Below are 23,939 nucleotides of genomic sequence, written 5' to 3'. Positions count from 1 at the left end.
TGTGGCCTACAATTATTTATTATTATATCTTGTTTCTCAGTACTTCCCAGCAGTATAGCACTCCCTGATGATATAATTAATTCAATTAACTAGACCTGGACCCAGATAAGCACCAGACAATGGGTTGATTTAAAATGATTTTAAGTTTTTAAAGGGTTAGTTCAGATTCACCACAGTTGCACAATAAGACAAACTAACCGATCGAGGCAGCAGTAGACCAGCAACTGACGTGTTAAAGTAAAATAGCTGTTTTTATGAAAGGCGTCTGGTGGCTTTTAAGAGAGCTATTTTAAGTTCCCCATCAGAAAGGGCTGTCTGACAGCAAGGTAAAGCCATGACAATATAATGAATATAGCATACACTTAAACTGAGTTTGATTTTTGTTTTTGCCTCTAGCTGCTACCAACGACCACAGAGGTATATTGCTTTGCTTCAGCACTGGTACTCAGGTCTGTGTAATACCTCCTACAACCCCAATTTAAGATATTCAAACTATCCCTCTAAGACCTGCAGATACTCTGTAATTCATAGAAATGAATACTCCTAAAAAAATATCACACGCAAATCAAGTCAAATCATTTCTTGTTTTCCATGTAGCATTTTTATTTAGAAGCACAAAACTCTGTGGCTGTTTAACATCAGCTAAGCATTCTTTCACCTGTACATTCTTAATTATTATGATCAGAATGAAAGCAGCTTTGAAATGGAGCTTTTATTGTACAAATACATATTTCAGTCAGTGGATAACACATTAAATCATGCCAACATGTACTAGCATGTAGAAACTACTTTGACAAAACTGGTTAAACGTACAACATCGCAGTCGTCTCTTACAATAAACAAACTGTCAAACAGGCTAATAAAGTGAAGATCCTCGTCTTGTAAAGCATTTCATGCATCATAGCTAGTCTTCAAACTTCTGTTCTATAACAGACAGCTTAATAAGGCTTTATGTAGAGACCTCTTGTAAAATGTTGTACGTTTGACACTCCTGAGTCATATTCACCTACCTTCATCAACACTTTAACAACACAATGTGAAAATGTAAAGCTTAATAATCAAACTACCACAAAGACTCTACAAAAAAACATTTAGACAACGGAGAAACTGTTTACTTATTTGTATAATCTGATGAATATAAAATGTCAATATTGATTTAAGATTGTAAAATTGAATTATATTTATGTAAAATAACAGTACACAGTTAACGTCACAGCACTGCTAGTGCAAGCCCCTAATTGGCAAATTGAAGAAAGAGATTAATTTCAGTCACTACGGCATTTCTTTAACGCCTATTTCCCTTCTGTTCAACTGAGAAGCACCTCAGACATAAAAGATAATTTGGTTTCACCTCCCTGTTTAACTCCAACAACAAATCCACTTTGCAGTTGGATTTGACAGCTGTAAATAGTTTAATCTTTAGAAATATACTGCAATATATCTGATCATTTAAACAAATGTCTCTAATAGCAATGGCAGAGGAAAATATACGTATATATATAAAAAATATTTTCAATTACCAGAGGGATTACAGTTGTTCTCCTTTAAACAACCAGCTTCATACTATGAATCAAGTCTTTTTTTAATATGTATTTAAGGTGAATCACAGAAATAAAAATGATAGCTGCGTGTAAACTTGGAAAAACAAAAACGAAGGTCCTGTTGCCTTTTTGGTAAACCACCCGAGAAACCATTCCTGCTAAATATCCGAACTACAGGCCAAGGCCTCGAAACCACACAGTCTGTTCTTCATCTCATCCGTACGACTGACACACGGGAACACAGAGAACGCACTCTGAACACAATCCTGAAAGACGAATACTGACTGAAGGCAATTTTACATCTTTAAGTGCTGGAGAGGAGTCACTGCAGCACACACATGGAGCTGCGTGGGGGGTTGACTGTCCTGGCCACGGTGTCCTGACTGTAGTTCACGATGTCCGCCTTCACCACACGCTGAAATGATGCAACGACAGATACAGACATTGAATCCATGCAGTGATTATAGACACTGATCAGAATATTTGTGCATCTCTGTTATCATCATGACGGTTTTTCTCTCTACATCACTCAGAGTAACAAACATGATGACACAACAATAGGGGAGGCGTGATTAGGTTCCATCAGTCTGAGCGGTTTCTCTACTTTTTAAAGGACTCAAATCTGAACCACGGGAACTAAATACATCTACCTCGACTGTGATGTTCACTACAACTACAGAGCAGCTGTTTTTTGCTTCTGAGATCTAACAGAGATCTACTGTGATCTACTGTCTAACTGTGGAGACATACTTCCAACTATTGAACAGAACATATTTTGCTTTGCTGGTTGTTCTCTTGTCTAATTGGGCCTTCATCCTGTGGGTAGTTCACCAGCTCAGCCTTCACAATCCTCTGAGCAGGTTCAACACGTCAGGAAAGCAAAAAGACAAAAACAAGGACCGAGACATGGGAGAGGATGATTAGAGTGAGAAGAATGGAGTCCAAAGCCAAGTAGGGTGAGGACCATGAATAAGAGAGGAGAAGGAGAGGGTTATGGAGTGAGAGAAATTATCAAGAAATGTGAGAAACAGACAAAAAACAGTGACGCATGACATCAATGTACACAGAAATATTTAAGCCAGAAATACAGACTTTCATTTTTGTAATTCAAAATTAAACTATGATCCCAAAAATCTCACGTTTAACTCAAGAGACAAAAAATAAATAAACTTAAAGCGATATTTCCATTATCGTTTAATTCAGCCACTTCAATGTTTTTAACGATCTAACTAACGCTTTACATTGCAGCTGTTGAATTTTAGGGATACATAAGGTTGGGCCTTCAAGTTTAAAGAAACTTACATTTGATCTTAATGGTGCAACTGGCTGCTGCATTACCAGCGAATAACAGAGCACATGGCTGAATAGCAGGCCCTGGTTGGCTGTCTGATTAACGAGCTGCCGAAGCTTGGTGTCGCAGTCAATGAGTGATCCGTGGCCCCCGCTATCTGATCCAACAGACAGAGGACCATGACGGAGAGGGCTGCCAGGCAGATATAATACTGTCAGGGGTTGTGACCCTTGTGTTCAGCTCTCTGAAGCTGACAGCTGATAATGAGGCTTCGCGGGCCCCACGGCTAGACCCAGAACCATGACCTGTTAAAAGTCTCATCTCTATATACACGACGCAAACCCGGTGTGTCGTTCCTGCACATCTCCAACATTATATTATATTGTCTGTTTAAGAACACAGTGGAGTTTCAGATGGAAAATAGACCAAACTGGAACAGAAACGATAAACTCAGTCTACAACTATTTTAATAATGCCAAACAGTTCCAGCTTCCAAAATGGAAGATGTTGCTACATTTCTCTGTTTTATATCATTTTAAACTGAATATCTTTGGGTTTTGGACTGTTGCTTTGGCATCACCTTGGGCTCTGGGAATTTTTGAATAAATTGTCAGACTAAACAATGTGATTCTTGGTTGCAGCCGAAGACCAAACCAGCAGACATTCAGCACGTATTGAATTAGTTAAAAAATTTGCAGTTTGCGGAAAAAAACTTTTCCTGATTTTCCTGACACGTCTCTAATGCCCTGGAGTCCTCATGTTTGAGATCTCTAGAACATCCCTTTTTTTTTTGTCAAACTACTGTTGACACAAATATATTGACGAGGATAAAAAAAAACAATTGAAAAATGAAATACTGCTGGCTAATCACTTATTACAAATGTGTGGGGATTGTACACTCTGAGCTGTGGCCACACATCAGGTTTATATCTATATATACATTTGGATCTACAAGACACTTGACACACTTCTGTCAACTAGTCTTTTCCCATGAAGAGCATGTTGGGTCCAGCCACTCACCCAGTTTGATTAGCCTGGATTAAAGCACTTTGCTTTATTGACAGATCTATCAAGGGAGGGAGAATAAACTAGATGGACAGCTCCATTAGTCGATGGTCATTTTCAGTTAGTCAGCGTTTCAGTTAGTCAGCGTAGTTGGTGTTGGGAGAGGGTCTTGAGAATTTGGCCGGTCTGTCCCTTACATGCTCTCCCTTCTCTGGGGGTCCTGACCTCTCTGTAGCCCCCAGGCTCATCAACTACTACCCAGCCAGTGTGGCTCCAAGCAGTCATATCAGACCCAGGATTAATGCTTCTGGGGGAGGCGACCTTGTAAATCCTACAGCTGCCACCATTGGGCACATTGGTCTGGCTGGCAAGCCGAGACCCTGTTTTAGCCCAAAACGGTGGGAGATAAACCAAATAAATCAGACAGACAATCCTAACCTCCTCACCCCTACAACGGCCTACCTTTAACCTCCGACGTCACGCGTTAATGTGGTCAATGTGGGTCTATTTACAGATGGCCAGTGTCAGTGGCAGGTAGATCATCACAGGACGCAGACGTAACAAACTCGTGTTTACACAACAAATGGTCCTTTACAGTGTGGGGTGACCTCCACTGACCTAACACACTCACTGTGACCTCCCTTAAGTTCAGGCACAACATAACACGTAATGTTACGAGAACTCTAAAGCATCTACTTTCACTCATTTACCAATCAATTATACATTTAAGAAAAGAGTGATCTCTCGACTAGCGCGTTAAGTGCAAAGCAGAGAAAGAAATGTACATGTTCTGTCCAAGTTAGGAGCAAATAAACCATTTAAAATGTGGCTTAAAAGCTGCATAGATGGTGTTATTTGAGAGAAGGACCTTGATGCCATTGTGGCTCACCTGGGACTGCTCTATTTCTGCTTTGTTTAGCTTTACACCAAGAATCTCAGCAGCCACTCTCTGGAAACAAAGGTACACCTGCAGAAAGACAAAACGAAACAGGACAAAGTAAGTGTTGTTAAACGTCTCTCTGTACATCACATTCTCATTGTGACTTATTGAATCAGCTGGTACTAACCGAGTCCCCCGTCTTGGCCGATACAAACTGGCTGACGAGGCTGTTCTCTTGGCAGAAACGCTGGTGTTTGTCAGCCTTCACTGTCCTCATGTGCTCCATGTCGACTGTGGACGCAACACAGCGTGACATGTGAGAAAATAGATAGATTTATAAGGTGGTTACACGGCACTCTTGCAGGGTTCACTGTCACGTATCTGAACATAAACAGAAAAGATAAATGTTTACATTCGAGTTAAGATGGAGGGGGGATCTGCCTAGTGTAAAAGAATAGGCACGTGCAAACAAAGCATAATTCAATTGTTATGTTACTTTCAAACGCAGCTGCTAGTTTTATTTGTTAATTTATGGAGGGAATCATTTCAGGGGGGTTGAGAGTATAAATGATGAATTCAGTAGCACCGAGCATCACCAGTCCCAGCTGGTACTGAAGCTCGATGTGACACATTCCTCGGTGTAAGCCTCGTACAGTTCAACCCCGAAGCCATGAACCTCTATTTGACCCGAAACAGACAAACCAGCCCAGCTGTGGAGAAATGTTTAAGATACAATGCGAGGGTGACCGAAGTCTTCAGGCGACACTCACAGTGAGAGCGTAGAGAAAACAGTTTGACATACGAGTGTGCCGGCCTTTAAGGTGAGCACACGGGCCCAAGAACTGGGACTGTCACCTTCCTGCTGATTTACCGTGAGCACACAATGACAGCGCCTTCCTTTTTAGCTATTGTGATGTGCATTCGACTCCTGTGCAGTGATACCGCGCGCTTTGCTTCTCTCCTTCCTCCCTATGGGGTCATGCTGGGATCGATGAGGAAGGTCACCCGGGGGTCCTCCTGCTGAAAGCAATAGCTTCGCTCTTTATTTCTGGCTTTGTGCGGAAAGGCGGCCACGCCCGGTATCTGGTGCGTACATGTCTATGGTAGCTGGAGGAGGTCAGGCTACTGTACGGTGTTGCATTTCTCTCGTCCCCCCGAGTTTTACTCTTTGTGTGAGGTTTCATTGAAGTTGTCAAGGATTTTCCCCGTTCTCATGCCCCTGTGTGTGTGTGTGTGTGTGTGTGTGTGTGTGTGTGTGTGGGGGAGGAAGGAGGATGGGGGGGTTAAAGCCAGAAGCAGAGAAGGAGAGAGACAGATAACATAGCGAGGAAGAAATGTAAACAGTGCACTAATCCTGTATTATTAATATCTCAGTAAGTCATATGACCCAAAAAAGTTAAAGGCCAATCCACAGCAACATATGAAATACATTTGGAACGAATCATTTTAGACTAGAATGAATATCACCATCATCATATCATCATAAGTGACATATAAACACAAACCTTTTTGGGCAAGAGAAGACACTTTTACAACTACTCAGTGTCCAGGGCAGACTGTCATGTCTCGGCCTGTACATAAACATAACTGTCTCATAGGCGTCAGCAGGTTATTTACTTCAGTCATTAACAGCGGAGGTACCCTGCATGCTACTAGAGGTAAACACTGCTAATCCTTTGGATCCTGCACACTTGGGAAAGGTTATCAATCACGTGTCACAGTCAGATTAGCCAACATTAACATAGTGGCTCAGCAGCTGAGGAAGGCATGTTACTGTAAATTAAAAAGTGTACAAGTGAGTGAGGTTTCTGAATCCTGCCTGTGGGTACGTGCATCAAGGGGAGGAGGGATACAGAACTAGGCCATGAGGAAAAAAATAAAACTAGAAGAGGCAAAATGTAATTCTGCTTACGCTGCAAAATGCATGCGAGTTGTTTGAGTTGAAACACTTACAGCAGTTGAAGGGTCAGTCGAAGTTAAAGCACTGAAAGAGTATGGGGTGTATGTTGAAGTGTGAACGCTAAAAAGCATTTGAAATTTGAATTTAAGTTGAAGCACTGAAAGCAGTTGAATTTTCAGTTAAAGAGTAAGAAGTTGAGTTGAAGTGTAAACAATGACAGCATTTTAGTTTCACTTAATTTATCTGATTCCACTTAAAGTTGCGCCACAGATAGTTTAAGTGTGTGCTGTTTAAATAATGGTCAGCTGCTATGTAAGCAGTGACAGCGGCTGAATTATCAGTTGAAGTTTTCGAGCTGTCGGTTGAAGAGTAAAAAATGAAATGAGTCAGTTGATGTTTTTCCACGTTGTCTTGGAATTTGTAGATGTTCAGATTGCCTTTTTCGTCTAAACACAAGGAGCTCCGAAAAAAAGAAATCTATAATCCCAGGGCAACTGGGATGTCTTTAACGATCAGATGATATGAAAGAGAGACCCAGAACATCTACTAAATGGACCTTGTGGTGAGATTTCTTTGTCGACATATAATCACCGTACACCAATAAGCGTAACAAGACTGTCCTCAGTTTTACGCTGTGTGCTCCTTTAAGTCACAAACTAATACTCTAGGTGGGCCCACATTCTCACACAAAAGATTATTTTTCAGCATGTGGCATCTGTCTGTGTAAAATGAATACAAGGCTAATCCCACAGTTTTAGTGGTTTGCTCCATTTGTCTCCCTAATGTACCCATTTCTACTTATCAGGTCAAAACAATCTTCCTGCGCTGATCTGGTTTCCCTCCATTTCTGTCAAACTGTACATCAGCGTAACAATCCCTAGGAAATGACTGCAAAAATGAAATAAACTGTTTAGGCCTTCGAGCGCACAGAGATAGTGGAAGGGATCATCACTCGCCAAGAGCGATGGCCCTCCCTCGCTCTGGTCACCATCAGTGTTTATTTAAAAGGTCTGCCTGTCGTTGCGGGGAATTACAAGACAACAGTTAGAGATTAATATCTGGCGGATGAATTAGGCTTTTACCGTAAATAACAGGTTTGTTATTGTGGTGACCTTTTACATAAATGAGAACAAAACCAAATGAGGAGAAAATATGGATGTTTCTTTCCACATGTTGGTGTCTGTGGGGATGTCAGCTTAGCTCCTTCATGGAAAGAATCTGCTCACTGGCAAATCTGATTATCCTGAAACCAGACAGACTTGGAGGGAGTCACTAAAAGCTTGAAATTAGCAACAAGGTTGGATTTTGGGAGAATGGATCTGCCCAGAACATGCTTTAAACCAATACTGTTGCTGTATCACCTTCCCTTAATAGAAGAGGAAAGTGCACCAACTGCCAAGTAACAATTAACAATAAATGATTTGACTAAGTGACTTAAATTGAGACTATAGCCATGTTTCCACTCACGTATTTTATACACATTTTGAAGTATGAAGCATTAGCAAAGCTGAAGGAAAACGTCAAATTTCTATTAAACTTAAAAAATTCCAAAAACGGAAATGGCAGATCAGCTGTTTCTGCTGTCAGCCCAACTGAAACCAATCCCTGAAGACTTCTCTCCATGTTTCTACCCTACATGGGTTAGATGGCCAAGGCGACATGTTTTGTTTCCGGTTCGCAACCTTCACTTCTTCTTCTTCTCTGTTTACTGGCAGATTACAGCCACATGCAGCCTATAGTGCCAACTTCTGACAAAACTACACTGTAGCCTAGTTTATTCACTCCGAAGCACGCGGCACTTTCACCGCTCGCTTGCCATCAACATGAGTCGTTGAGAGGCAATCGTAATACTCCCGATCTCGGACCTTTAAAATGTACTTGACAGAAACCTGGATAAGGCCTCTACCTGGTTTATCCAGGTTTCTGTTGGTAGAGAAATGAGTGGCTGAGATGTTGAGGAATCAAAACACACCTGCAGACACACGATCAGAAGCCTTAACCGGGTTTTATGATGTTTCATGTGACTGTCAAACTTACTGACTTAATGACTCTTTTATCCTGTAATGGTCACTTAGCGAGGTACAGGAACAGACCTGTTTCATGACTGCCACTGTGGCAACAATGCTGCTGACATTACAATTACATTGGCCACCTTAACCTCCTGGTTCAAGTGATGAAGTTTTCATCTCAAGAATTGTGTTGTATCTATTATTACTTTAAATGAGAATATTTATACCAGAACCAAAAAGGTTACCGGCAAAGCACAATGCATTTCCAGACACTCTATTGTTATTCTAATTGACGCAGCAACAGGCCAAATGTGGACGATGTGAGAACTCAAGGATGGATGTTTCCTTTACAGTTCACCAACACACGTTGCCAAAGCAAAACAATAAGCTAACAGCTCCATGTTGGCTAACCAGCTTGACATCCTACACTGCACTGTGTGATCCTCAGTGGGCTTTTTAAAACCACGCTGTGATAACAGAGACACCTACTTACTGTTCTACCGAGTCAGCTGCTGGGGACCAATTGGAGTTTACCCAGCGAGCAACAGCCACAGAGTAAGCTTGACATAACACAGTTAATTGCCGACAGCCTCATTTTAAACTAAACAGCAGTTGTATGAGGGTTGAGGATGGAATGTGTGAACTGCGTGTGTGTCTATGTGTGGTAGTAATGGTGGAGTGTGTGTGTGTGTGTGTGTGTGTGTGTGTGTGTGTGCGTGTGTGTTGTCAGAGACTTGGGGCTCTGAGAGGTCATATCACATTAAGTGAAAGTTACAGGGTTGAGCCTAATCAAACCCAGGGGAGAATCGCTTCCAACATTACCTCACGCTATGTCTTTAAGACCCTGTTAAGAGGGGTTGCCTCACTTTCCCCTCGATGACGATCATGAAACAAACTATAGTCAGGGCAGGGATTATCAAACCAAGACCTACTCCTAATGCAAATTAGGGGATTTGTGTCTTTGTCTTTACTGCTTCACCTTCAAAGTAAAACAACATAAGATTCGTGTCTAACGGTGATTATACGTGCTGAAGAGTCCTGGTTACCAACATGCATCAGCACTATGTGCTCACAGTTGCATCTCTGCAAACGTATTAGAAAGTTCATCTTGCAATCATGATCTCTCCATCAGATCACAAGCCACAATCTGCTGTCCATCCCTAATGTATGGACTCAAGTGGGAAAGAAGGCGTTTGTCTGCAAAAGGAATTTGAAGTGAGTATTGTGATATCTCTGGCCGTTTAAGACTATTTTATATTCAATGTCACAGTAAATAACTCCGTCATTACTTGTGTCTATTCTTAGATCATTTCAGTCGTCACATTATCTGTTGCCTGATTTCTTACTGTCACAGCGGGAAGTTGTTGCATTGATGTGTGTTGACGGCTGGGTTATGAATACAACTATTCTGCATTGACAATGTATTTTAAAACTACATTTTAGTCAAATGTAGTATATTTAGTTTTGTAGAATGTTCTTTGTAAACAAGCATGGCTTTTTGTGTGTCCTTTAGTCCTTTTAAACATGGTAAATACTTTTCCTTCCTTAAAACATTTACCAAAACCTTTTGAATATTTGGAAACCCGCATTGTTCTCGGTCCTCCTTCTCTATTAGTGCACTGCGACCCCTTAAGGCAACCATTTCTTTATATGCATTAACACCACCCTCGCATTGCCCCTGAGCTCGTGGAGCTTCTGTGTGTCCTCATGCATGTGCTGATAGAGCAGAATATACAAACAGTACAATGACGTGTAAATCAAAATGATACTCACCAGCGTATCACAAACTCCACACGGTAACGGTTTACGTCGCCCACATTACAGTAAGGCAATCAGTCAAAAACGCTGTGTAACACAACACAATTCTCTGTTTGGTGAGTAAGTTGTCTTATAAAACAATGCCATCCATCCCACCACCAACCTGAACTTCTAAAAAATGCTACAAAAAAAGCCAGCGGACACTTTATCACAAATTATTATTAAACTGCAGGAGTCTGAAAAAGCAGCTGAATAACGTTCCCTCAAAGTCCGATAACCAACTGGTAAGCTTAATTACATGTGACATATTATTTACCATTAAATGTTCTGGTACAAGATACGAGAAGACCGTTACTACATTAACAAGTCAATACAAGTATAATGAATCCTGCTGGGTGATGTCTGATTAAATTAGACATTGATTTAACTTTCACAACACAGGTGGCTAGTAAAAACAAAATGACCAGTGGAATTTATGTGAAGCATTTAAATACTCGGGTCCAACCGGTTTACATGACAAGCTCATAAATGGTGTTTTGAAATATGAAGGGCGTGATAAGTCTGTACTTGTATTAAACACGCACACCATAATGTAAATGTAAACAATAACTACTTTTCCCCTAAAAAAAAAGTGCTGGCTTGTTCCCAGTTTCTTTTTATAGTCATAAAATATCAGTGTCACAGAATAAGTATTATCATTACTCTTAAGACACTATGCAGTCATTCAGAAGTCAAGCAACTCATTAGACCTGAACAGTGTAGATTTTGTTTACAGTATAGGCAATGTTTTTTTCTGAGGACTGAAACATCGTAGTGTAAATACTTGAAACTGAAAATGATTTTAATATAACATTTGGCTTTAACAGATTCTTACCATCGAGGAAATCCTAAATGAATAAATTATAATTCCTGCATAGAATATTTCATCAATCTGTAACCGATCCTACACTGCTATTAATGACTTTTACATTTTATAACTAGATCTATAAGAATTCAACCTGTGGTGGAATAATTAGAGATGAATATCAGTATATTAAAGCTTGAAGTTAAGCTAATAATATTATCGTGACTTTTCTGGGTGCGGACAGACAGATGAAGTGCTGTTAGTAGCCTGGTGTTGTGGAGGTGAGCGGGGCCCGTGCTGGAGTCCTCGTGGGACTCCTGACAGAGACAGACCGCTCTTTGTGCCGAGGCGCCCCTGCCCCGGTGGCCTGAAACGGGCCGGGACCGTCAGGGGGCTCGCTTTCCACTCAGTCAGAAGTGTTCTGTCGACAGCTCATTGATCACAGCTCATCTTGTCATTTGATCGTCCTTCATGAAACGATGTGCAGACACACACACACTCATATGCACACACATGCATCCACACTTTAAGACATAATCAGATACTCCACAGCAGCTAGTAAAACAATGTGGTCTTCCTCTTCGGTCAGGGAGTGTAAAACACAGAGTGTCCAGCAGTAGCTCCACAGGCAGAGAGAGAGCTGGAGTGCCGGGCTGTCACTGCAACAGTAAAACATGGGGCCGAGGGCCTCACAGACTGGGTTAACGGGCTCCCAGGACTCGTGAAAAGCGAACAAAAGGCCCAGCTCTGAGCTGACCACACAAGACGCTGCCCTGGGTTTCACTGGCCATGTCCTCCGAGCTCTCCTGTCGCTGTTAAACTAAGTGGACTTTTATGGGCGAGCTGTAATACGTGCCTTTGTGAGGCGGCAGCATAACTATGAGCTATAATAATTATATGGAGCACAGGGGAGCCTTCGTAATTGTACACATTCGCATCACTAAAAGTCAATTCATAATTAGAAAGAAAGAGAGCAGTGAACTGTAACCTGAAGAGTGAGTCCTGCTCACGACTGCCTGAGCAAACATCGAACAAGTTAAAAACCTGAAGCGGGAGAAGGGTCCAAAGACAGTGATGTAATATTTAACACCACAAAAGAAAGGGAAAAACTGTGTTGATATTTCACATACATGTATAAAATATGCCTGTGGATCCAGATCAATCGCTTATTTACCCAACCCCGTGTCAGCAAGGCCCCTTCCAGGAATTCCTCCATATCAATGTTGTGAAGCAGAGAAATAAAGTAAAGCCTGAGCGTGATGAGGGTTCCAGGCAGCACTCAGGTCAGGTGGCTAAGCTGTGCTGTGCAACTCAAATGGCCCGTGACTTGCCACACAAGAAGGTATGCAAAGACTGATCATCTACTGCATGTGCAACAATATTTGCTTTATGGATGGCTAAAATGAATGAGGACTTTCCATGTTTCGACAGGCATGAGAATCACGAGAGATGAGTGCAGGGACCAGAGCTGGGTCAAACAGTTGTTACAATTAAATCTTAGCATTCAGTTCATTTAGCAAAGAGCACCAGATTGACACTCGTTGCATTGCTCTGTGTGGGAAGCACCGCCTATCAGCCACCTAAGTAGGTTTAAACAAACACAAGAAAGCATTTCTTCATCAATGCCGGACACACGCCTCATTATCTGCAGCTGTGATTTTACACCGACTTATCAGCCGCAGAGTAATACAGCTATAATTCTTGTAACCTGAATCTCTATTTCCCATCTTTTCCAGACGTACAGAGAGACAGCAGGCTACAGTCAGTGCGGTTACTGAGACAATTTGATACACATGTCTGTCCTGACCCTTTACCTTCCATAAAATATGAAGAGAAACGGGAAACACTGGATTTGGAGTAAACTGTAAACATTCCAGATCTTTACCGAACCAAGCACCATGCCTTACTGGGTCCATATATTGTATATATAATGTTTTACAGTGTCGAACCAGCGGTCGCGCTACCCACAGTGCAAAACAGACACTGCTGACGTGTTCATCCTTTCTATCTGGGGAGGGGTGCAGAGTAAGAGCACTGGGCTTTTGTCCCACCACATGTCTATTGTGGCTAAACCTTTCCCCTGGGGGCAATTAGGACCTTTTAGTTTGTTGTAAGAGGACCTAAGTACGAGTGGGTTGAGCCAGGAAAAACATTTTTGAGCTAAACCAAAAACAGAAGCGCATTGAGCTCCTCGGCACTCCTGGACTTCTGAGCATCTCTCTATTAAGAAATGTGCAGGCCTGCACTGAACAGACAGGAACTGTGGCAGCTTTACAGGGGCAGGGAGGTGACGGAGGTGAGAGAGCTGGGGAGGGGGAAGGCTTCAACTCCACCCGAGGCCCTGCCAAGATGGCAAACAACTCAAGACCAACAATGTTGGTGGCAAGGACATGCTTCACGAGAATTGAGAGTTAAGGGAGATCCACGTTTCACTTTAACTTTCACAGGGCTGGGTGGAAAACTGGGGAGAGTGACGGGTAACGGGTATGCGGTGAGATCTGCCATAGCGTGCAGAAAGCAAACACGCATGTTGTTTAACACAACAGAGACATGGAGCCAATGAAAAGACATTACTGTAAGCAAAGGCAGCTTCAGCAGAAGTGTTAGTCTACACATGTGAGAGATAAGCGTTCAGAGTAGGTCTAAGTATGTGATTGAAAGAGTTCATGTTTGCACAGGGATAAAAATGAATGTGTAAGTGTGTTTGAGAGATGGCGCAAGATAGGTAGAAAGAAAGGGGGGGTAAACTAAACAAAGGGGAAGAGAAAGGCAGGTATGACATAATGAGTGTACAAATACAAGAACAAATTCTCTTCATGCGGGAACCTTATCTCCCTGCAGGAGGGAACGTTTCCCATGGCAGGCCTGAGTGGATCGGCAGTGAACAGCGTTAGAACCTCTGAGCAAAAAGCCATGAGTGATGAGGAGGGGTTAAGAGAACTGAACCCATTTAAGTCACCCAAATAAGGGCTGCACAATCCCATGATTGATGCTCTGGAGTTCCTGAGGGAGAGAGCGCTAGCGATGGGAAGGGTGATGGGCGGGCGGAGGTCCTGCGATCCCCACTTAATAAAAACAAATTGGTTTGATAAACGACGCAGCCTTAAGTAACATAACATTACTGTTAGGTAACATAAGCCATTTTAAAATGCTGACGGTCCCATTCAATGAGAATATCTGGACATTACAACACACAAAAAGATGTAAAATATGGATCAGGACTGCTAACAGTGCCATGTAGTTTAATATCAGACAATCTCTGATCCAAAAGGCAAACAGTCGTCGGTCCAAACGCAGCTGTTGTAAAGCAAAGAGCTAAATAATTTATCGTTTGGGGTCCTTTCAAAATACACTTATTAGTCTACTGAAAATGAAACACTCGAGTGGTGGAGTAGATGACTGCGCAACAAGCCAACATTTCTCTTGAGAGGTTCCTGTGTACCATACGGTGTTACACTGGGCTGCGCTGTAATAAACAGTTATAGTATGTTTAGACATTTAGACGTTTAGCATTCTTCCATTACCCATGTGTTCTCAGGAACTCCACAAGTGTGTCGCTTTGCACAAATGCATGTTTCTCTGTGCGTGTGTTCATGCAGTTGCATAAATAATTGTGTACCCTCAATAAAACATTTCATTGGCTTCCTCTCTGAATTGTTACAAGTGGTGCCATTATTTAACACAAGGCTCTGGGCAGCGTGCGGAGGGCATGGGGGGTGCAGCGTAGTGACGCTTAACAAGCACGCTTAACCCCAGCCGGCCATGCTAAGCTGAAGAAAGGAAAGGCTGTTCCCCAGCAGTGACATGGCACAGGAGGGCAGTCAGGCCAGGGTAAGGAGAGGAGGGGACAGCATCATTAATGAACCAGTCTGGTCCATAGGCTCATTTACCGTACACCGGGTAAAGAAGACAGTGTTCAAATTAAACTAGAAGGCAGGCACAGGGTAAATCAGGAGATTTAAACTCGATGTATACGGTAGCACATGTACCGTTAATAAGCCAAACAGAGTCACATTTGATTGTAGCTCCCATGTTCACTTATGTTAAAAAGAACATTTAAAATGTTATAATACTGTAACAGGTCTTTTATTACATGGAGAAAAATTTCCAGCTGCTCTAAAGTAAGTGCTACTGCGCACATGACATCTAGAGCCACTTCTGACCTTCAGTTTATCTAACTGGAAACACTAAAAATCTCCCCTAAGACGAGCCCTCACAGAGACATAAATCTGTGTTTTTATAAACTCCTTGTTATGTCTGTACTTCTATTTTGGTTGTCACAAATATGTTGCCTCACTCAGTCCAACATCATGGGAACCATTGAAGGGAAATCTAAACTCTGCTCCCGAAAATATGCTGTGTATTCATATGTTCAGCTTATTGTTTGTGTGTGTTCATTTTGGAGAAAATGCTACAGTACTTAAAAAGGTTAGAAAAAAGGATTGAGAGATGAAAAAAGTGAAACAAAAATGGAAGTGTGGACATTTCAAGCTAGATAGCGAGACTAACTCTTCAAGCGAGGGTTGAGGGATTCACAAAGTCTCGTAAGGTAATTGATTGCTCCTCGTGGGGCAAACTGTGTGGGATTTTGTTTTTGTTTTTTTCAGCCTGTAGGACCAGAAAAAACACACATGGGCCATTCTCAGCAATAGAGCCATTAGGGGGAGACGGAGTGTGCGAGTGTGGGGGTGAGGAGCCTGACAGCGGGATGGACACTACTTAAGAATTACAGTACACACACTCACCCATACACCCAAAACCTAGCCTAAATACAGAGGCGCCCACCGTTAAAGCCGGGGCATTAGGAGATGCAACGGATGCGAAGACAAGAGAATCTGCTCCAGACAGGCGAATTAAACCGTGACCTATGGTCCCCGTTGAGTAACATTAGCGAGAGCTTCCTGTGTGCAGGCACCACTCTGTTGACCGTTCATCATCACCCGGGAAGGTGGACAGTCACCATTACAGACACACACACTTACGCCTCACTTTACAATAACACGGCGGCAGCCATGACTCCACATCTGTCAAGGGGATGTTTAAAAAGAGTCATCATTATTACTCTTTATTCTGGAGGTGGGTGGATGGGCGCAGGCTGATAGGAGGAGACCCGTCTGGTTAACGTCGAGTTCCTTTCCTTAACCAACGACTCGGGACAGGAGCGCTGGGTGGGTGGGTGGGTGGTGGGTGGTGGTGGGTGGTGGGTGGTGGTGGGTGGTGGGGGGGGGGGGGGGGGGGGGGGGGGCTCAGATAAGCGGTGCCCTAGGTCCATTGGCCCGGGGATCTTAAATCATCGTCAGCCACTCCCCAGAGTTCACAAACATCAGCATTCCCATCGCTCCAAAACCTCACTCTCTTATCAACTGGCTTATCACACCGATCAGTTATCTGGTGCTCTAACAAACACGTCTGCTACCATCAAACACGCACTCCTCCACACACAAACACGCAAAAACAAAAAATAGGTCAGGGTGAAATGAATAGAGAAGAACTCAGTCTATTAAATATAAGAGTGCCTGATTTCATTTGCAGCCATTGAAGATAGAACAATTTCCAAACTTGATTGACTACACAACTAAGTTTTTTCAAAGTACTGTATGTGTGTTAATGTATGCGTATTTCTCACTTTTATTCCCAATCAGCGAGACAACCGGCTGGGTATCACATTCCTCGTTGGCCTTCTTCACCATGCTGAACCAATCCTCCAGGTTCTCAAAGCTCTGGTAGTTGGTGATATCGTAAACCAGGAGAACCCCCTGCGTTGGAAAAACACAAAGAACAACACAGTCCTCAGACGTTGATTTGTGCAGCTCACCTTTCCATTTCCTGGATATGATTGCACGGCTTCATTTCTCATTTTGACTTGAGTAATATTGAGGGAGCAACGGAACAGTAGGTGGCACTGCATCTCTTCCTAGAGTAGGGGACGGACTCAAATAGAAGGGGACACACTCTGAGGTAGGTTCAGTATTATTATGATCCAGGTAACTAGATTTCTGTGTGTGCTTTGTGCATTAACAGAACTTAGTTTTGTAAGAATTCAGCGCAGAATCAATAGAGGTGAGGTTTGATCATCTATCTGAGCTAACGAGCGAAGGCTGTCTGCCGAAAGACATTCTCCTCCTCCCTGTGTGATCCTCAACACTGTATTCACTGCAGAAACACGCGTGCAACAACACCAGACTCATGTTTGAGCAAACACTGAAGCCAGAGGGAGCTGTTTACATAGACACATAAATTAATTAAAGAGTAAACAGAGATACAAGAGCGGTTGGCATAAATCAAGATGAATAATCACACAGGTTAACTCACTGCCATCACTGCTTAAAGGTTTCTGGGCCTGGAAATTAAACGTAAGTCATGGTAATTGTCTCTACTTTTACTGCATGATGCAACACGACTGAAGGGGAGTCTGTTGCTTTTTGTTCGGCGGACACGCACTGTCACAACACACAGGGTCTGTGACGACAGCTCAGGCCTCTGACAATTACTGCAAGTCTCTCCGAACAGCCATGATTGATTACAGGACGCACAGTGCTGGACAATAGGTGTGGAGGTTCCACACAGCGCTCACGAGAAGCTAAGCAAAGTGTCGTAATGTGGCAGTGAGGTACAAACATTTTGCTTGTGAAGGAAGGAGACAAATGTTCTTGTGCTGCAATATGGATCTCAGATTAGACATTTAAGAAGGTCTCCTCAAACCACAGACATCCTGGAGGTGACAGGTGGCACTCGTCTGTAGCAACACAGCTACTTGTGGACAGTGATGTTACGGACACATGTATAACTGGTATGCACCGACACAAACGTTTGCACAGAGCTCGGCTGTCCTTTTAATCAACACAGGACAAGCATTAAGTGGGAGTAAATGGATCAATTAGTAGCCTGTTTTTCCTACACTCCTTCATGTAAGAGCTGAGTGCTATCAGATACTTGGCATTGAATAAAAAAATGAATTTGGCAGCAATAAAAGCATACATGTTTAGGAATGTAGTTTTTGAATAGTTGTAGTATTGATCTACAGTGTTTTCAAAATTTGTTCAGTCCGACACAAAACATCGAACTGTAACTGTGTAAAAGTAGAGATGTGCTGATTTTTAAAGCTCTATTGACCTTCTGTGTTCACTGTGAATCCAAAGGACTTCTTGTGATTTGGCTGCAGAGGGAGGGGGAGCTCTGAATGAAGCTGTCATAATAAGTCTAGAAACTAATTCTTCTTGTGCTCCCTGTAGCTTTGTCACAATCATCTAGTGCGTGCGTGCGTGCGTGCGTGTCCTTACATGAGCTCCGTATACATATTTATCCAGCATTTTCCCGCCTAACGTTTGGCCTCCAATGTCCCACACCTGCAATGTCACATTCAAGTTGCCTACAGAGGAGAAAAGAGACAGAAACATTTAACTGACAAATAGGCATAGATGTTTCAGAGTGAAGAGTGAAAATCAGTTTGTCTGCTTAACAATGCTTAACATTTTAAAAAGAGCAAAAACGATAATGTTGCAACTTGTGGGTTTCTATTCTGGACGTATTTTTCCTTTTTAATCATTAACTTATTTGTTTTAACAAAGCTCATAATTGGGAGGAAATAACGAGTCAGCTGTAACTGGACCCTGTAATTTGGGTGAGCGATTTCTATAATTAAAGTCCACGTTGTTGATATACATAATGGAAACAATAAATCAGCAATTAATCCTTCATGCTAAGCGCTGTTGCCTGGCAGGTCACCCACACCTCACATCCAGGAATATTCAGCCCAGATATTGAGGGGGATGAATAGGTACGCATACCCTCTAATTTAAACATTCTCAATACCCTAGAAGAAAAAAAAAAGGCTTCTTAGAGCTGTTTGCATGGTGCCATATCCTGCCAAGTTGGGGAAGTGAGGAGAATTATGTGCTGTTAAGGAAAATAGCAATAATTAAACACAAAATGAGAGGAAAAGAAGACTCTTGTCCTAATGCCTGTGGAAAGAGAAAGAAGGAGTGAATAAGAGGGAAAGAGAGAGAGAGAAAGACGGGCACAAAAACCAAATCCAAATAAATATTTTCTTCCTTTGGAAAATGAAAGGGGTGGTTGAAAAAAAAAAAAAAAAAAGTCCCCAAAAAAAAAGAGGAGGGAGGACCAGACAGCGAGGAGTTTATGTTGGTGTGATGAGGGCTCGGTGCTGGGCTGGAGTGGCGATGGGGAGCAGAGCGTACTCTGTGGACACGGCTGGACGACTCAACCCCTTCATAAGTGACCTTTTTAAAGCGAGGAAAGGAAACGCTGAGGTTCACAGTCACTACATCTAGACTATACAGTGTCAATGTAAAGCTACATTGAGGAGTGCAATGAATAACGCTCCCTCGGTGTTATAAAGAGCCATCCCCACCCATCCACCGTGCCTGGACACTAGCTTTATTTATGTTTCAAAGATTCACGCTGACTCAACAGTTCTGACATTTTTCTGCTTATGCTTCGCAAGAAGTAGAAACTGCGATAGTGAGCCCAATGGATGAAACTTAAACTGATAAGATCAGGAAAAGGGGAATGTTGATAATTGTCTTATGACTGGAGGTGGACGCAGACAAAGCAGCGTCGGATAGTTAGAGAATGTATGAAGTAAACTTCACCTCTAGCCAATCCCCTTCACCGCATGTACCTCATTGGTTTGGCAGAGACATCTGGAAGAGGTATTGTTATAAAAAGCACACACAGAGGAGGCTGTTGTGTGCCAGTCGGCCTCGCCTCACCTCTCCCAGCGTTGGAAAAATGTACATTAAGTTTGACAAGCTGGGCCTTCATGGCTATAGCCTACTCTCCCCCCTGCTGCAAAAGACCCTTACAGCCCCATAGAGACCCGGAGAGCCGCACAACCTCTCCAATACAAGGCGGGGTGGGGGTCCTAACGAAGTTTGGGACCACCCAGCTCGCAGAGCCACCCTCCTCTTCATCAGCTCATCAACACCCAATTCCCCAGAAAAATGGGCCATTTAACAACTCTGGTGCTGGACCCGGTGTTGTTGCTGCCCCAGTGATACAGACGTACGTACACACTATGTTTAAACAAAGGTTACAGTTCAACACTGGAGAGTTCAGTGAATATTTCGGGACAGAAACTTACTGGAAAGTGAAGTCAAACGATTAACAGCATTTGTCCGAGTTCGTATTAAAAGGTTTTGAGCCCAGCCTGTGCTTATGGTTGGCTCTCTTCATCCTGACTCCACCACAGCATTTTTGGGGGTTTAGTTCTCCTAAGTCTCATAAGCTGAAACTGACACAAAATCAAAATAGAATCCTTCGGCCAACTTACAAATCAGCATAACTTTTACTTTTAGCACTTAATTTGCCCTTGCTTAATGTTGTTTTATTAGTAATGAAAGAATGGAGCCACTTTGCAGATTTCTGGAGCTTAGGCCATGGCAGAGTTTTAGATATGCCATTTAAAATGCAGAAAATCCCCATTTTACCATTGGTAGGAAGTAAAAATGGAGTGCTTTCATCTAAATATAGCATCAGTCAACAAACATTTATTTTACAGATCTAAGGGGGATACAGAGTGTGGCTTTATTTCTGAGGGTTTAACATAAACAAACAAGAACATGAATGTTTTATGTGGTGCAGGACAACGATCGGTTGAACGTTGGGATCAGCGATATGGATATAAAATGTTAATGTATTTACTCTGTACGGTGCCCACAGAATTATGGGCAAGGCTCGCCCGTTTGGACATAAGCTGTCCATTGGCCTTGTGGAGTCCAAAAATGTAAAAAAGAGTGTGCTGTTTGCTCTGGAGAGAAGAGCTTTCAGAGTGAATAAGCCTGAGAAGTGGCAGACACTCTACAATGAGGAGCTACCAGAAAAGACACATTCAGCTCCCGAGTTAACCTGAAGAACAAACTCTGCCTGGAAATGGTCGGACAAGAAAATATGATCAGTGCCAGAAAATATGTGAAGTAAAAATATGACAGGAAGTGATGGCGGAACAACAGGCCTCTTTGTTAGACTTTCAATTAATATTCTGGATCTGTTTAACATGGATAATGTAAAGTAGACACAAACATCCAAACCTTAAGGTCTATATTAGAGTACAACAGTAAAGTCAGTGCAAATACAATCTTTTCCAAATACTACCGTATATTATTGAATTAACAAGTCTGCTTTAACGTGCTTGTGCAACACGCGTGTCCTCGCTGAGTCTCTAAACAAGCGAGCACTCCCTAAAGATTATGGAGGTGTCTCACCTGGAAGGCTTATTCTCTTCAGAAAGAAATCCAGGCCGATGGTTTGTTTGTACTGCTTCCCAAAGGCCTCCTGTGCAAACCTGGTGGCGAGTGATGTCTGAAACGGAGAGACAAAGCGAGAGACACGGTAAACGAGTAGCAGAGAACCTCTGCAGCAATCAACGGGACTAAAGATATGTCATTTAAAGCAGATGAGTGTTTTTAAAAGAAAATGCTTTAAGGACAAAGGAGAAACCTCAATTCAGTGCATAATAAGCAATATTCACACATATATGCATAACATAAATACCAAGTTGAAATCACAGCATGGCTCAGGGCAAAATGCAAGATGGTACAAAACTCCGTCCAGAGAAAATACACAGTATATTAAAGAACTTCCTGAAAAAGATTTAATTTACTTCCTGAAAAAGATTTAATTTACACTGACTAAATGCCAAAGTAAGCTTTTTACAATATTCCATTTAATATTTCTAAAACTACAAGGGTATAACTTATCATATCACAACATATCCACAATAGCGTGGAGCCATAACTCTTAGGCGACCTGATGTTTGACTTGTAGGACGTTTCATTTCATTATTACAAATCCATTTTAAGCACCTTCAAAAACGCTGTGATTGACTGAAAGGTTCGCTGATGTAACTGTCTGCCTCCTCCCTGCCGTCTCACTACTCAGCCACGGTTGTGACACTGAAAATCAACGGGAATTACAAAAACAGGTGTCGGAGTATGTCATGTCTGCAGACTGCAGACCTAATAATTGCCACAAATTATAAAACCTCCATCACTGTCACAGCTGTGTTTGAGGAAAAAAAAAAATAGTATGTTAGGGGCTCTCCTGAAATCCATGGGAATTCATAGCGCAGGCTTGACATGCCAAGTTCAATTCATTTTGATGGATGAGGATAGGAAAAAAAATGAAGTGCTGAATGTCTATTAGCTATCTTTAGAGCAGTGTGCTTACATAAACACAACAGAGAAGTGAAGCAATGGGATTCCCTGAGTATTCATGTGGCAGCAAATGCATTTTAATGTGGGACTTGCCACTCACTGAGGGTTAGAGGATTTAAATCTAAATTCTTACTTTCAATCCACTGAGCTTTCACTTGAGCCTATGTCCTTATCTACCTCCATTCAGGCTCAAGAAGTTAAGGTTTAGCCAAATAATGTTTCAAATAAGACTGGAAGTTTCAGGCTTTACTCGAATCTTCCTCAAGTAAATTGGAGTCTATTTTTCTTTCTTTAGGTACTGATTTGTCATTGTGGATGCCACCTTTATGCTTGGATTTTGAAATGAAATATTTTAATTAAACCTATTAAATGTGTAATCCTGTCCTTGGCCAGTGATTATTATCTTCTTGGAGATGCGGAATTAAGTTGTATTCAACTGATTGTTTTAAAAGTTCACTAACCTACAGTTCTTTAATCTCCACCTGCGGAGCATGTCATTGGATCAAGAGTGACTGAAAAATTACTAGAGGTGACTGATGCAACAAGGAGAAAATTGTCCATTTAAGTAGCCCAAACAATCACTGACAACACAGGAATAACAAGCTTGGACAGCAAAAATGTATTCCACATGCTGCCGTTGGCCTGGTCGGCCATTTGTCTTGGCATTCCAGTAGCTTGGCTCTCGTCCCTCAACGTAGTCCTTTTTTTCCCCAACGTACAATTGGAACTAACCAGCGAATGTAAAAGCTGGCGTAACCCTGACACTCACACAGAGAACAGCACAGGGTCACCAATGATACCAATGCCGGGAAATGGGGGAAGTTTTTCTGAAACAAGAAACTGGGAGAAAAAAAAGATGGCAAGCTGACTATGTCCATGTGATGCAACTCAGCTGATAGATGCAGTGCATTTTTGCAGCATTGCATCAAAACTGGTCTCTTCATTCTGCTTAAACAGTTAGGACAGATATAAATGTTGGTATTCTGATGAAGAGTTTGACTGTAAATAACATTGCTGGGAAGCAGCACCCATTCATGCAGAGGACCTGCACCTTAAGCTCCTTGTTAGAGAGCAAATATTCAGAAAAACTCAGTGGCTTCTAACTCCTGTTAAAAAATAGACCTGTGTGTGAATTAGGGCCAGCACCTTACGAGCCTGGCTAAATGTGAGACTCCATATTTGAAAAACATCGTGCTTCCACACATCTCCCTATATTTCTGAATGGACAACCGACCACAAGCAAAAATACCACCGAAACGGCTGTCCAAGAAAAACTGATCCAATTGCAATTTGCTCAGCAAATTGACATTAATAAGGGGGGAAACGGCATTCAAGATGTCAGTCAGTGGTGCCTACTCAAAATGGGGGGCAGGGCTGCCGTTTTCTGCCCAAAACAGACAAGCAGGTAAGTCATTCAGACAGTGACGAGCTGACACCTGGCAGCGGTGGGAGGAGGGTTATTAATGTAGCGTATCTACTGGGAACTGAGTTGTGTGTGTTCTCTGCCCCCCCCCCCCTTGTAGGGGAAGAGCGCCCC

The 23,939-nt window shown here is 42.4% G+C and overlaps 1 protein-coding gene across 2 annotated transcripts in view; it reads right to left on the bottom strand.

Annotated features, from left to right (window-relative positions):
- Positions 1-575: 575 nt before the first annotated feature.
- rab28 (RAB28, member RAS oncogene family) overlaps positions 576-23,939 on the bottom strand; it is a 26,424-nt gene continuing 3,060 nt past the window's right edge. Inside the window, exons 2-7 of one of the 2 annotated variants that reach the window (XM_031862613.1) lie at positions 21,452-21,548; positions 18,509-18,597; positions 16,855-16,984; positions 4,905-5,008; positions 4,727-4,804; positions 576-1,956 (exon numbers count right to left, since the gene is read on the bottom strand). In XM_031862613.1, coding sequence (XP_031718473.1) covers positions 1,864-1,956; positions 4,727-4,804; positions 4,905-5,008; positions 16,855-16,984; positions 18,509-18,597; positions 21,452-21,548 — 591 coding nt within the window. In that variant the 3' untranslated portion in view covers positions 576-1,863. Of the gene's footprint in view, positions 1,957-1,977; positions 2,394-4,726; positions 4,805-4,904; positions 5,009-16,854; positions 16,985-18,508; positions 18,598-21,451; positions 21,549-23,939 lie in introns of those variants that run through there. The other variant, XM_031862614.1, reaches the window with a different exon arrangement.

Source organism: Anarrhichthys ocellatus, unplaced genomic scaffold, assembly GCF_004355925.1.
Source record: "Anarrhichthys ocellatus isolate YVR2014 unplaced genomic scaffold, GSC_Weel_1.0 scaffold27, whole genome shotgun sequence".
In the NCBI taxonomy this organism is placed as follows: Eukaryota; Metazoa; Chordata; class Actinopteri; order Perciformes; family Anarhichadidae; genus Anarrhichthys; species Anarrhichthys ocellatus.
Note: the sequence above shows the minus strand (reverse complement) of the source record. Positions and strands in the feature narration are given on the sequence as shown.